The 14783-nt window shown below is 56.9% G+C and overlaps 1 protein-coding gene across 1 annotated transcript; it reads left to right on the top strand.

Moving 5' to 3' along the window:
* The first annotated feature begins 1473 nt into the window (after positions 1–1473).
* On the top strand, positions 1474–13392 carry SMNDC1 (survival motor neuron domain containing 1). Its single transcript, XM_073553098.1, has 6 exons — positions 1474–1592; positions 8211–8330; positions 9887–10029; positions 10514–10675; positions 10777–10930; positions 11906–13392. The coding sequence occupies exons 2-6, from the start codon at positions 8211–8213 to the stop codon at positions 12041–12043; spliced, it is 717 nt and encodes a 238-aa protein (XP_073409199.1). The 5' UTR covers positions 1474–1592; the 3' UTR covers positions 12044–13392.
* The last annotated feature ends 1391 nt before the right edge of the window (positions 13393–14783 follow it).

The following is a 14783-nucleotide window of genomic DNA, read 5'->3' as shown; positions in this document are numbered from 1 at the left end:
ATATATATCCTCCATCCCATAGTCCCGTGCCCATATTCCATCATACATATCCTCCATCCCATAGTCCTGTGCCCATATACCCATCATACATATTCGCCATCTCATATGCCTGTGCCCATATACACATGATACATGTTCGCCATCCCATAGTCCCGTGCCCATATACCATCATACATATCCTCTATCCCATGCCCATATACCCATCATATATATCCTCCATCCCATAGTCCCGTGCCCATATACCCAAACAAACAAACATACACACACACACACACACAAACACACACACACACATACACACTTTGAGCCCTAGATATTGATAAACAATCCATGAAAAAATTATTTGTTTTAAATGGAAATAAATGGAAAAAAACAACAAACATCGAAAAAAACAACCATGAAAATTTAAAAAAAATAAAATTAAAAAATACCAAAAAAAAAAAAAAAAAAAAAAAAACCAGACGAGAAAATAAGTAAAAAAAAAAAAAAAAACAGTCCGTCTGTACTTACATCACGTCTACCCGCCCGCACTTGGCCTTGCTGCTCCTGCCGTTCCTCCGGTGGTGGTGGCGTGATGGAGGATGAGCTCTGAAAATTAAACCAAAAAAATTAATCACATGTGTTTATTTTTTCAAATCCATACGGAAGCATAGTACTCACTTCTTCTGCCTCTTGCCCTGTCCCGGGGACATATTCTTCACCAGATGAAGACATGCTGCAATAAAAAAAAAAAGAGACATAAGTACATAGAAATGTATTGAAATTTCAGCCAGACATTAGGTTTTTCATACTTACATTGGTGCAGCTTGTGCTGTGTGTCCACTAGTGAGCAATCCTTAAAGTATTGTGGAATCCCAGTGCCCACACCATTTTATCACCTTGGTTCAATTTTTTTTTTTACTGTCTAGACCAAATTTCAGTCATGTTTATGTAAAAAACGCATGCGCATAAAAACGCAAGACCATGCGCAAGTATTGCGCTCCCATAGGCTCCAATGTGGTGTTTTTGCGCATTCCGTGCGCATTCCGTGCGCATGCGTTGTTTTAACGAGACAGGGCGGAACCAAAAATGCAACATGTTGCGTCTGACGCGCCTGGCGCAAAAGACAAAAAAACGCATGCGCACGAAAGCGCAAATATGCGCAAGACCATGCGCACATCATGTAAAATATAGGTGCGCAGTGCGCATGCGCACTGGTGCGCCCGATGCGCTGCGCACAAAAGCGCTAATGTGAAACCAGCCTGAAAGCATGAAACCTGCGGACAGGAGACGCTCTGTGAGTCCACAAGGAAACAATGGGCAGAAATCGCAGTCACTTTGCTGAGACTGGAAAACAGGTTTTTTTTCCCTGTGCAAAATGTGAGGGGGAAAAAACCAGCGTGTGAACGAGCCGTGTAATACCGCACGCGTCTTCCTCACCGCGGGGTCATGTGCGCTCCGGTCTGCGCAGCCGCCGCACTGAGACGCGCACGCGTCTCCATGACAACTACTCCCCCACACCACGTGACGCTGGCAGCGCGACCTCACGTACTGGCGTATCGCGGGAACTCAAAATCTCGCGAGAAGAAGCCGCGGTGAAAGGAGCGGAGACGGTGAGTGACGCCGGGAGCGGAGGGCCGGGGCAGCTGGCGGGAAGCTGCCGAGGGAGAGGGGGCTGCTGTGGAGGGAGGAGGTAGCGAAGAGGCGACCGGGGAAAGTGGGACGGCGCCGGCTCCTCTCAGGAAACTTCCGCCTTCCCCGGTCCAGGCCTCAGGCCGTTACTATAGTGCGTCCGTGTAATTGTGTGTCCCACTCGTGTATAATGCACGGAGCACGTGACTGCCCGTCCACGTCACAACGAAAAATCAGCACAAGGGTCTCTGCCCCCCACATGACCCCCTCAGGAGAGGTGCGAGCCCCCCACATGACCCCCTCAGGAGAGGTGCGAGCCCCCCACACATGACCCCCTCAGGAGAGGTGCGAGCCCCCCACATGACCTCCTCAGGAGAGGTGCGAGCCCCCCACATGACCCCCTCAGGAGAGGTGCGAGCCCCCCCACATGACCCCCTCAGGAGAGGTGCGAGCCCCCCACATGACCTCCTCAGGAGAGGTGCGAGCCCCCCACATGACCCCCTCAGGAGAGGTGCGAGCCCCCCCACATGACCCCCTCAGGAGAGGTGCGAGCCCCCCACATGACCCCCTCAGGAGAGGTGCGTGCCCCCCCACATGACCCCCTCAGGAGAGGTGCGTGCCCCCCCACATGACCCCCTCAGGAGAGGTGCGAGCCCCCCACATGACCCCCTCAGGAGAGGTGCGAGCCCCCCCACATGACCCCCTCAGGAGAGGTGCGAGCCCCCCACATGACCCCCTCAGGAGAGGTGCGAGCCCCCCACATGACCCCCTCAGGAGAGGTGCGTGCCCCCCCACATGTCCCCCTCAGGAGAGGTGCGAGCCCCCCACATGTCCCCCTCAGGAGAGGTGCGTGCCCCCCCACATGACCCCCTCAGGAGAGGTGCGTGCCCCCCCACATGACCCCCTCAGGAGAGGTGCGTGCCCCCCCACATGACCCCCTCAGGAGAGGTGCGTGCCCCCCCACATGACCCCCTCAGGAGAGGTGCGTGCCCCCCCACATGACCCCCTCAGGAGAGGTGCGTGCCCCCCCACATGACCCCCTCAGGAGAGGTGCTTGCCCCCTCAGGAGAGGTGCACGTGCCCCCCACATGACCCCCTCAGGAGAGGTGCGTGCCCCCCCACATGACCCCCTCAGGAGAGGTGCGTGCCCCCCCACATGACCCCCTCAGGAGAGGTGCGTGCCCCCCCACATGACCCCCTCAGGAGAGGTGCGTGCCCCCCCACATGACCCCCTCAGGAGAGGTGCGTGCCCCCCCACATGACCCCCTCAGGAGAGGTGCGTGCCCCCCCACATGACCCCCTCAGGAGAGGTGCACGTGCCCCCCACATGACCCCCTCAGGAGAGGTGCACGTGCCCCCCACATGACCCCCTCAGGAGAGGTGCACGTGCCCCCCCACATGACCCCCTCAGGAGAGGTGCGTGCCCCCCCACATGACCCCCTCAGGAGAGGTGCACCTGCCCCCCCCTCAGGAGAGGTGCACGCGCCCCCCACATGACCCCTTCAGGAAGGGGGTCATTGCCCCCCACATGACCCCTTCAGGAAGGGGGTCATTGCCCCCCACATGACCCCTTCAGGAAGGGGGTCATTGCCCCCCACATGACCCCTTCAGGAAGGGGGTCATTGCCCCCCACATGACCCCTTCAGGAAGGGGGTCATTGCCCCCCACATGACCCCTTCAGGAAGGGGGTCATTGCCCCCCACATGACCCCTCAGGAAGGGGGTCATTGCCCCCCACATGACCCCCTCAGGGGAGGTGCGTGCCCCCCCACATGACCCCCTCAGGGGAGGTGCGTGCCCCCCCACATGACCCCCTCAGGGGAGGTGCGTGCCCCCCCACATGACCCCCTCAGGAGAGGTGCTCGCTCCCCCCACATGACCCCCTCAGGAGAGGTGCTCGCTCCCCCCACATGACCCCCTCAGGAGAGGTGCACGCGCCCCCCACATGACCCCCTCAGGAGAGGTGCACGCGCCCCCCACATGACCCCCTCAGGAGAGGTGCACGCGCCCCCCACATGACCCCCTCAGGAGAGGTGCACGCGCCCCCCACATGACCCCCTCAGGAGAGGTGCACGCGCCCCCCACATGACCCCCTCAGGAGAGGTGCACGCGCCCCCCACATGACCCCCTCAGGAGAGGTGCACGCGCCCCCCACATGACCCCCTCAGGAGAGGTGCGTGCCCCCCCACATGACCCCCTCAGGAGAGGTGCGTGCCCCCCCACATGACCCCCTCAGGAGAGGTGCGTGCCCCCCCACATGACCCCCTCAGGAGAGGTGCGTGCCCCCCCACATGACCCCCTCAGGAGAGGTGCGTGCCCCCCCACATGACCCCCTCAGGAGAGGTGCGTGCCCCCCCACATGACCCCCTCAGGAGAGGTGCGTGCCCCCCCACATGACCCCCTCAGGAGAGGTGCGTGCCCCCCCACATGACCCCCTCAGGAGAGGTGCACCTGCCCCCCCCCACATGACCCCCTCAGGAGAGGTGCACGCACCCCCCACATGACCCCCTCAGGAAGGGGGTCATTGCCCCCCACATGACCCCTTCAGGAAGGGGGTCATTGCCCCCCACATGACCCCCTCAGGGGAGGTGCGTGCCCCCCCACATGACCCCCTCCGGGGAGGTGCGTGCCCCCCCACATGACCCCCTCAGGGGAGGTGCGTGCCCCCCCACATGACCCCCTCAGGGGAGGTGCGTGCCCCCCCACATGACCCCCTCAGGAGAGGTGCATGACCCCCTCAGGAGAGGTGCATGACCCCCTCAGGAGAGGTGCATGACCCCCTCAGGAGAGGTGCATGACCCCCTCAGGAGGGGTGCACGCTCCCCCCACATGACCCCCTCAGGAGAGGTGCACGCGCCCCCCACATGACCCCCTCAGGAGAGGTGCACGCGCCCCCCACATGACCCCCTCAGGAGAGGTGCACGCGCCCCCCACATGACCCCCTCAGGAGAGGTGCACGCGCCCCCCACATGACCCCCTCAGGAGAGGTGCACGCGCCCCCCACATGACCCCCTCAGGAGAGGTGCACGCGCCCCCCACATGACCCCCTCAGGAGAGGTGCACGCGCCCCCCACATGACCCCCTCAGGAGAGGTGCGTGCCCCCCCACATGACCCCCTCAGGAGAGGTGCGTGCCCCCCCACATGACCCCCTCAGGAGAGGTGCGTGCCCCCCCACATGACCCCCTCAGGAGAGGTGCGTGCCCCCCCACATGACCCCCTCAGGAGAGGTGCGTGCCCCCCCACATGACCCCCTCAGGAGAGGTGCGTGCCCCCCCCACATGACCCCCTCAGGAGAGGTGCGTGCCCCCCCCACATGACCCCCTCAGGAGAGGTGCGTGCCCCCCCCACATGACCCCCTCAGGAGAGGTGCGTGCCCCCCCCACATGACCCCCTCAGGAGAGGTGCACGCTCCCCCCACATGACCCCCTCAGGAGAGGTGCACGCTCCCCCCACATGACCCCCTCAGGGGAGGTGCACGCTCCCCCCACATGACCCCCTCAGGGGAGGTGCACGCTCCCCCCACATGACCCCCTCAGGAGGGGTGCGTGCGCCCCCTACATGACCCCCTCAGGAGGGGTGCGTGCGCCCCCTACATGACCCCCTCAGGAGGGGTGCGTGCGCCCCCTACATGACCCCCTCAGGAGGGGTGCGTGCCCTCCCACATGACCCCCTCAGGAGGGGTGCGTGCTCCCCCTACATGACCCCCTCAGGAGGGGTGCGTGCCGCCTACATGACCCCCTCAGGAGAGGTGCGCGCCCCCCCACGTGACCCCCTCAGGAGAGGTGCGCGCCCCCCCACGTGACCCCCTCAGGAGAGGTGCGCGCCCCCCCACGTGACCCCCTCAGGAGAGGTGCGCGCCCCCCCACGTGACCCCCTCAGGAGAGCTGCACGCGCCCCCCACGTGACCCCCTCATGAGAGGTGCACGTGACCCCCTCAGGGGAGGTGCACGCGCCCCCCACGTGACCCCTCAGGAGAGGTGTGTGCCCCCCACATGACCCCTTCAGGAGAGGTGCGTACCCCCCGCTTGACCCCCCTCAGGAGAGGTGCTCGCTCCCCCCCGCATGACCCCCCTCAGGAGAGGTGCTCGCTCCCCCCCGCATGACCCCCCTCAGGAGAGGTGCTCGCTCCCCCCGCATGACCCCCCTCAGGAGAGGTGCTTGCTCGACCCCGCGTGACCACCCTCAGGAGAGGTGCACGCCCCCCCCACGTGACCCCCTCAGGAGACGTGCATGACCCCCTCAGGAGACGTGCATGACCCCCTCAGGAGACGTGCATGACCCCCTCAGGAGACGTGCATGACCCCCTCAGGAGACGTGCATGACCCCCTCAGGAGACGTGCATGACCCCCTCAGGAGACGTGCATGACCCCCTCAGGAGACGTGCATGACCCCCTCAGGAGACGTGCATGACCCCCTCAGGAGACGTGCATGACCCCCTCAGGAGACGTGCATGACCCCCTCAGGAGACGTGCATGACCCCCTCAGGAGACGTGCATGACCCCCTCAGGAGACGTGCATGACCCCCTCAGGAGACGTGCATGACCCCCTCAGGAGACGTGCATGACCCCCTCAGGAGACGTGCATGACCCCCTCAGGAGACGTGCATGACCCCCTCAGGAGACGTGCATGACCCCCTCAGGAGACGTGCACGCTCCCCCCGCGTGACCCCCTCAGGAGAGGTGCACGCTCCCCCCCGCATGACCCCCTCAGGAGAGGTGCACGCTCCCCCCCGCATGACCCCCTCAGGAGAGGTGCACGCTCCCCCCGCATGACCCCCTCAGGAGAGGTGCACGCTCCCCCCGCATGACCCCCTCAGGAGAGGTGCACGCTCCCCCCGCATGACCCCCTCAGGAGAGGTGCACGCTCCCCCCGCATGACCCCCTCAGGAGAGGTGCACGCTCCCCCCGCATGACCCCCTCAGGAGAGGCGCACGCTCCCCCCGCATGACCCCCTCAGGAGAGGCGCACGCTCCCCCCGCATGACCCCCTCAGGAGAGGCGCACGCTCCCCCCGCATGACCCCCTCAGGAGAGGCGCACGCTCCCCCCGCATGACCCCCTCAGGAGAGGCGCACGCTCCCCCCGCATGACCCCCTCAGGAAGGGGGTCATTGCCCCCCCACATGACCCCCTCAGGAGAGGTGCGTGCCCCCCACATGACCCCCTCAGGAGAGGTGCGTGCCCCCCACATGACCCCTTCAGGAGAGGTGCATGACCCCCTCAGGAGAGGTGCTCGCTCCCCCCCGCATGACCCCCCTCAGGAGAGGTGCTCGCTCCCCCCCGCATGACCCCCCTCAGGAGAGGTGCTCGCTCCCCCCCGCATGACCCCCCTCAGGAGAGGTGCACGCGCCCCCCCGCATGCCCCCCCTCAGGAGAGGTGCTCGCTGCCCCCACATGCCCCCCCCCCCCTCAGGAGAGGTGCTCGCTGCCCCCACATGCCCCCCCCCCTCAGGAGAGGTGCTCGCTACCCCCACATGCCCCCCCCCCCTCAGGAGAGGTGCACGCTGCCCCCACATGCCCCCCCCTCAGGAGAGGTGCACGCGCCCCCCACATGACCCCCTGAGGGGAGGTGCACGCGCCCCCCACATGACCCCCTGAGGGGAGGTGCACGCGCCCCCCACATGACCCCCTGAGGGGAGGTGCACGCGCCCCCCACATGACCCCCTGAGGGGAGGTGCACGCGCCCCCCACATGACCCCCTGAGGGGAGGTGCACGCGCCCCCCACATGACCCCCTGAGGGGAGGTGCACGCGCCCCCCACATGACCCCCTGAGGGGAGGTGCACGCGCCCCCCACATGACCCCCTGAGGGGAGGTGCACGCGCCCCCCACATGACCCCCTGAGGGGAGGTGCACGCGCCCCCCACATGACCCCCTGAGGGGAGGTGCACGCGCCCCCCACATGACCCCCTCAGGAGAGGTGTGTGCCCCCCACATGACCCCCTCAGGAGAGGTGCGCGCCCCCCCCCCTCCCCCACGGGACCCCTCAGGAGAGGTGCGCGCTCCCCCACGGGACCCCTCAGGAGAGGTGCGCGCTCCCCCACGGGACCCCTCAGGAGAGGTGCGCGCTCCCCCACGGGACCCCTCAGGAGAGGTGCGCGCTCCCCCACGGGACCCCTCAGGAGAGGTGCGCGCTCCCCCACGGGACCCCTCAGGAGAGGTGCGCGCTCCCCCCTTCCCCATGTGACCCCTCAGGAGAGGTGCGCCCCCCCACGTGACCCCTCAGGAGAGGTGCACGCTCCCCCCTCCCCCATGTGACCCCTCAGGAGAGGTGCGCCCCCCACGTGACCCCCTCAGGAGAGGTTCGCGCCCCCCCCACACACACGTTACCCCTCTTCACCCCTCGGAAGAGGCATGTGTGGCTCCCACATTACCCCTCGGGAGAAGTCTCTGAGCTGTTTACCTATATATTTTTCTCATCAGTACACTTTTTTTTTTTCTGTCTAGTATTAAGTTGGGGATAAATAAGATGCAGCACAATAACGACACCGTGGTTATTAGTTACCATGGAGACACATTGGACTGCAGAGGAGCTGCTGAAACAGAGCAATAGATACAATGTATAATCTAGCAGCGGTGATGACTCCGGACACTTCTTTTGCAGATGGCGGAAGAACTTGCAAAGCAGCTTGCAGGCTATAAAGCCCAATTGCAGCAGGTGGAGACAGCGTTATCTGCCAATGGAGAGAATGAAGATTTACTGAAGCTGAGGAAGGATTTACAGGTGAGATGAGTAATGGGAGGACAGGACAGGGCTGTGCACGTGTACTGCCGCTGAATCCTGTCACTGACATGTCCACATTCAATTGTGGGAGTGCAGAGGATCAGGGAGGCACAGCCCAGGGCCGCATCATCAGCTCTACGGAGGTGCAATGTACTCTGCAAGGATATGCCAGCACTTAGTGATTGCTGGGGATCCCCACTGATCCTGAGCATAAAGGGGCCGCACTACTATTCAGAGAAGTGCAGCCTGTCCTATGTAATCACTGCAGGTTGTTATTTTCAGTGGTCCCAACAGTCAAATTCCCCTGTGACCCCCCCCCCCCCCTTTTGGCAAACACCATTAATCGGGTGCAATAAATCAATCTAAAACCGTATGTGGATTTAGATAAAAATGAACAAAACGAAAATAAAGCTTAGTACTGCAAAAAGTTGCCGTAAAATAAAAGTAAGGGCCCCGTTACATGTAACAGTGTCCCAGCGATCCTACCAGCGATCCAACGTGGTTGGGATCGCTGGGACATAGTTAGCTGATCGCTGGTGACCTGTCACATAGACAGCCCCTCCATCGAGTAAGCTGGTATCCAAGGTAAACAGGGTTTCTAAGAGCCGCGCGGCCCTTAGAAACCCGCTGTTTACCTTGGAAACCAGCTCCCAGTGTCGCTGATTGTTGGTCTCCCGCTGCCACATGCAGCGATGCGTGCTGGCCAGCGGGAGACCAACGATCAAAAAATGGCCCAGGACGCTCAAGCGTAATCGGCGATACCCGGCGGGGGGGCCGGTTGCTGATGCATGTCACACACAGCGATGTCGATGGCGAGATCGCTGTGGCGTGACAAAATCAGCGATCTCGCTGTGTGTGACGGGGCCTTAAGAAGTACAGACTTCTGACCTGGTGACATTTCCAGTGGGTCCCTAAGTGAGATTTTTTTCGTCATAAGTAACTTCCTTTTCTTGGCTTCCCAGCTCGGGCGCCCTTCTTTAATACACCGGTTTGTTGTTTACTATTCAATATGAAACTTGTGATCCCATGGACCCCACACGACTAATAGTGTAAGTACTAACTGAGGCTACGTGACGGCACATCCCATACTCTTCTCGCTAACATCCACAGATGGTACATGCCCCTGTAACTTTTGGCGCCTTAAGCACGGTTCCACGTTGCACCCTGGTGAGATGTGGTCTGCCTGTTGTGATGGGCCTGCAGCGTCCTTCCTTGCATCAGATATAAGCGCTCGTTAGTTACTGTGTGCGCTGTACGTCTAGGGGCTGGTTGCATCCACGACAAAGCTGCCCTTATTGTAAGTTGCAAAAGAACATGGCGGTAAAGAAAGCTGCTGGTGAGCGGACGTGGTCTCGGCAGCTAACCACTCCAGCTTGCGTTCCTTGTCTGTGGTAGCCATGTTCACCTCTGACTCTGCAGACTGCCTTGGACGCTCATCTACTAGGTCTATATTTCTTGTCGGTGATCCTACATAAAGTCTGCTGGTCTTGTAGTGTGCACATGTAAGACTGGAGAAATACTGCACACCGTATTCCCTCTTTATTTTTCCTTTTCAGGAAGTCATCGAGTTGACTAAAGATCTCCTGTCGTCCCAACCTTCAGAAGCCCCCGATGACTCTGATGATATCACTTCGGCCAGCGACAGCCTCACCTGGAAGGTGGGGGACAGATGTATGTCCGTGTGGACAGAGGACGGACAGTAAGTGAACGGCGAGAACTTGTTTACATTTACCGTGAATCAGTTCAGTGTGATGGTAAGAGGGGACTAAGGACCCCAAGATACTAAACTGCTAAAATGCTGAACCCACGCGGGATATGTGCTGTCTGCAGATGTATGTAGGCATGAAGTTTTCACACTACGTCCTCCACAAAGACTGCAGTTACTGCAAAATGTGGTCAGGCCAGTAAACTTTATAGAGGGGGCCTACGCTTTTTATAAATTTGTGTGTATAACTATATTATTATTACCGAACAAAAAAAAAAGTTGTAGATTTGCAGCTATTTGCTTGGTCCGGGCGGCCATATTCCACTGCAGACTGTTAACCTCCGATGCCAATGTGCTCGCACCACGTCAGCTCAATGCACCTCTAGATTGTGTCCAGATTGATTGCACTGTGTGATGTTAGCATCGTGCTGTGATACAAGCCATTACTCACACGCTTACAGCCCTGATCTCTTTACAGGTGGTACGAGGCCGAGATCGAGGAGATAGACGAAGAAAATGGGACGGCAGCTATTACTTTCCTCGGCTATGGAAATGCAGAAGTGACTTCTTTGCTGAACCTGAAGCCCCTAGAGGAAGGCAGGAAAGCGAAGGAAGACAGCGGCAGCCTTCCGATGTCCAAGTGGGTACCTCTCCTCATCCCTCACCTCGTAAATGCCCAATATGTCTATTTGGACAGTGCACAGCTGCTCTGTACCTTATATTATGTTCTCCTCCTTCCAGAAAAGAAATGATAGCCCAGCAGAGAGAATATAAAAAGAAGAAAGCGTTGAAGAAGGCACAGAGAATAAAGGAGTTGGAGCAGGAACGAGAGGATCAAAAAGTGAAATGGCAGCAATTCAATAACAAAGCCTATTCTAAGAACAAGAAAGGACAGGTAAAGCGTTCTGCTCAGCCGCTACACATTCAATGGAGCCATGCAGTACCATTGGAGCTAGTAACTACAGTACTGATCAGTGTTGGTGCTGGCTTTCTGCCCCCACCATGGTCAGATATTAATGATCTCCAAATGATACGTCATCCGTATCATGACTGGACAACCCTTTTAAAACAAAACAATCATCAGAAAATGACCTTTTGTTTAAGAAGTGGTTTTCTAAGGAAAGGAAAAATAAAATATATATTTTATATTTTTTTTTATATCACTATGTTCTACACAGGCCACAGAGCGTGCTCGCAGCACTTTGTCATACAAGATACTGGGTGACGGTCCAAGCTCACCTCCTTCTCCCCTCCTCTGCACAGGCCACAGAGCATGCTCATAGCACTCTGCCATACAAGATATTAAGTAATGGTCCAAGCTCACCTCCTCCCCTCTCCTTTCTCCAGGCCATAGAGCATGATTACAGCACTCTGCCATAAAAGATACTAGGTTACGGTCACAGCTCACCTACTCTGCACAGGCCACAGAGCATATTGAGAACTTTCCAATGGGAGTCATTGAGTCCTCTCCAGACTACAGGCTCCTGTAGTCCATGTGTCTGCTGGAAGCCTCTACAATAAAAAAGGATTTGGAAAGACTATTTTAGTTTAAAAAAGAAAAAATTGGAGTCTCTACCTTCTGATAGCTGTGACACCTGCAGTGTAGATCAGACAGCTGTATTTTATGCACCCAGTCACTAATGACTCCTGGGCACCCAGGACAGGAGGCAGGATGGTGATGTCTTGTGTGGTTTCTGATTGCCTGTACCCGGCAGGACAGCCGCCGACTCTGTTGATCCCAGCGGTCGTGTGGCTGATCACTGTAAAGTCGGGCAGTTCTTTATTTATCAGAGGCAGCTGTGGGAACCGCATCCTGAATAGACAATGTGACAAGATTTAATGTCTTATTTGTTGTGCATTTCTTTTCTAGGTGAAGAGAAGTATTTTCGCCTCCCCTGAAAGCGTCACCGGCAAGGTTGGAGTCGGCACCTGCGGAATCGCGGACAAACCAATGACACAGTATCAAGACACCTCCAAATACAATGTACGGCATCTGATGCCCCAGTAATGCCCCGGACCCTTAGGCCAGGATCTTCCTTTTTATTATTCTATTTTTCTAAAACTAAATTATTTGTTGTCATCTGAGGAAAAGTGCAACTCTCCACTCATTACTGGAGGCCTCCCCACCCCAGGTACCGGGACATCGACTTCTCGGTGTCTATGTGGAACCAGGTGAGGTTGAAGGGGCCACGTAGAGATGTGTATAAGGTGGAAGAAGCCTCAGTCATGCACCAGATCTAGAGGCTGCGCCGGTATAGTGGTGTGAAATAATGAGAATCTGTGATGGAATAATGATCGTGATCACGATGATTAGAATCCTCCATGAAATCCGCACAGTGCTGCAGACCACGCAGCTGACGACTTTGAGGGATTGTTTGGTCTTGTGTAAATCAAGTTTAATGGGGTTAACCACATTAAGGGCCAATTTCTATGAAACCATGTATTGTTGTGCATAGTCATAAGCAGTCATGAGCTTCATCATCACTTACCCCTGTTGTGCATTTTAGATTTGCAGGACTCTGGTCCAGGTGCAACGTCTGTAATCTGGGACCCCCGGACCAGAGGCCTGTGAACGTCCCACTTTCTGCCGACATCCTCTCCACCTCTTCTGATCTGGAATTCCTGTTACATCGTGACGTGTACATGATGCCTTCAAATCAGAAGTCTCTGTTAGGGCGTTCGCAATACTCTGTTCCGGGGGGGTAAGTATTGACGATATGCATGATTGTTTCTCTGTGCCCAATTTTAGGGCATAATTTTTAGAAATATTGGCCAGAAAATGTCCAACCCCTTTAATAAATATATAATGAAATATTCTTCAATTTTGTTAGATATTTTAGTTCAGTTTTGGTTCTGTTATTAGCCATTTTCAAGGTCTCTGCTTGCTGTCAGTGAATGGTGCATGTCACCGTTCAGACAGTTGGGTAGCCTCGTGTCCTGTATATACGTCCTGTATATATGCAGTGGACTGTGCAGTCTCCACATACCCCAGGTCATCGGCCCGGACTTCTCTCTTGTAAATAGGACATTTGTACCTCTGTAACCTTGTACAGTTTCCAAAATGTTCGACAAAAACCAGGACGCTGCAAACTCCTCATCCGTTTAATCCCCCCTCACCCATCCAGCAACATGCAGCATTGATTTTTCACATCAAGTAAGCAGCCTCCTCTACCCCCGTAACAGCCGAACAGTTCCTGGGACAGGAAGGGGGCGCTATCGAGGTCACATTTGCAGCATCCACTCATTTAGCAGGTAAATGGTTTATTCTACTGTGCTGGATGGTGACTTATTTTGATAACAAGTGTGAATTTTGGTTTTGTATGTAACTTTTTACCAAAATAAAACGTTTTAAAACGATGGTTATCATCTATAAGTAATGTAATACAGCGCATGGCATGTGGCGAGGAGGGGGATACAGCTCTGGAGGAGGAAGATGCAGCTACTAGGCTGCAGTCTTGGGAGGAGGGGTTGCAGCTCTGGAGGAGGAGGGTGCAGAAGCAGGGTTTCCGTCTCTGGAGGGGGATGAAGCTGCAGGGCTTCTGTCTTTGGAGGAAGAGGGGGATATGTAGCTGCAGGGCTTCAGTCTCTGGCGGAGGAGAGGGGGATGCAGCTTCCGGGGTTCCATCTGTGGAGGGAGGAGGGGATTCAGCTGCAGGGCTTCAGTCTCTGGAGGAGGAGGGGGGATGCACCTGCAGGGCTTTAGGCTCTGGAGGAGGGGGGATGCACCTGCAGGGCTTCAGTCTGGCTTAGGAAGGGGGATGCAGCTGCAGGGCTTCAGTCTCTGGAGGAGGAGGGGGAGATGGTCTCTGGAGGAGGAGGGGCAGCGATGCAGCTGCAGGGCTTCTGAGCCCTCACACTAGGAATAGTTGAACCACAATGCAGAGAAAACATACTCAATTTCATAAAGCTGCAGTGATACGGGCTCTATAATACCGAACTGGGCTTCGTCAAACAATTGTCTTAGATTTTTGCATCCAAAGCACCGTTTGCGTCCTTTTTTCTTTCTCTTTGAGAATGAGAAAATCTTGAACGGGTCTCCTTTGGGTCAGTGGGAAAAAATCGTGTGAGTAGCCACATTGACTTGCATAGGCCCGGCTCTGTCCACACACTACGGAGGAGAATAACGTGTGTGAATAAGGCCTGGGACACGTAAGGACTAAGTGGGGTCCAGTAAAAGCCAGCGCAGAGAGCGAGCCACTGTACGCTAAATACACCGATACAAGGAGAAATGATCTATAATGTACACTGTCAAAGATGTCAGAAGTATGTGAACCCTTCTGTTAACCCAAAGCTTGTTCCTATAGCTTTGTCCCCTGTTGTGAGTTCATTCTCTGGTTCACCAGTTGTGAGTTCCCCTTCCAAACTCCCTCTGGTGGTGACAGGAGGTGGTGAGGCTGGTTTGATCGGTGGAGGTCTGCCACCTGAGAATGAGGATGACAATTGGACCTTAGGATTCTCAGATTGGATTTAAGACAGCCGACGCCCTATTCAGTTGCTGTTGATTCCTTCTGGCTTGTCAGCTCTTGGTTTTCAGCTCTGTTCCAGTCATCTAAAGCTAAGTTTTTCTGCTAATGTTCACACTTGATTTTGTTGGTCTGTTCAGTTTTTTGTGTGGTCAGCCGGCCCCGGCTGGGGGCTGTGCTGAATTTCCACTCTTATTTATCAGTATTTTGCCAATTGGCTTTTGTCCCTTACTAGTTCGGTCTCTTTTTTGCTCTGTCTCAGAATATTTCAGAGTGCTGATATAG

This window comes from Dendrobates tinctorius, unplaced genomic scaffold, assembly GCF_039654945.1.
Source record: "Dendrobates tinctorius isolate UK_male_01 unplaced genomic scaffold, ASM3965494v1 ptg000196l, whole genome shotgun sequence".
Taxonomy (NCBI): Eukaryota; Metazoa; Chordata; class Amphibia; order Anura; family Dendrobatidae; genus Dendrobates; species Dendrobates tinctorius.
The sequence above is the reverse complement of the archived record's forward strand: the minus strand, read 5'-3'. Positions and strand labels throughout refer to the sequence as shown.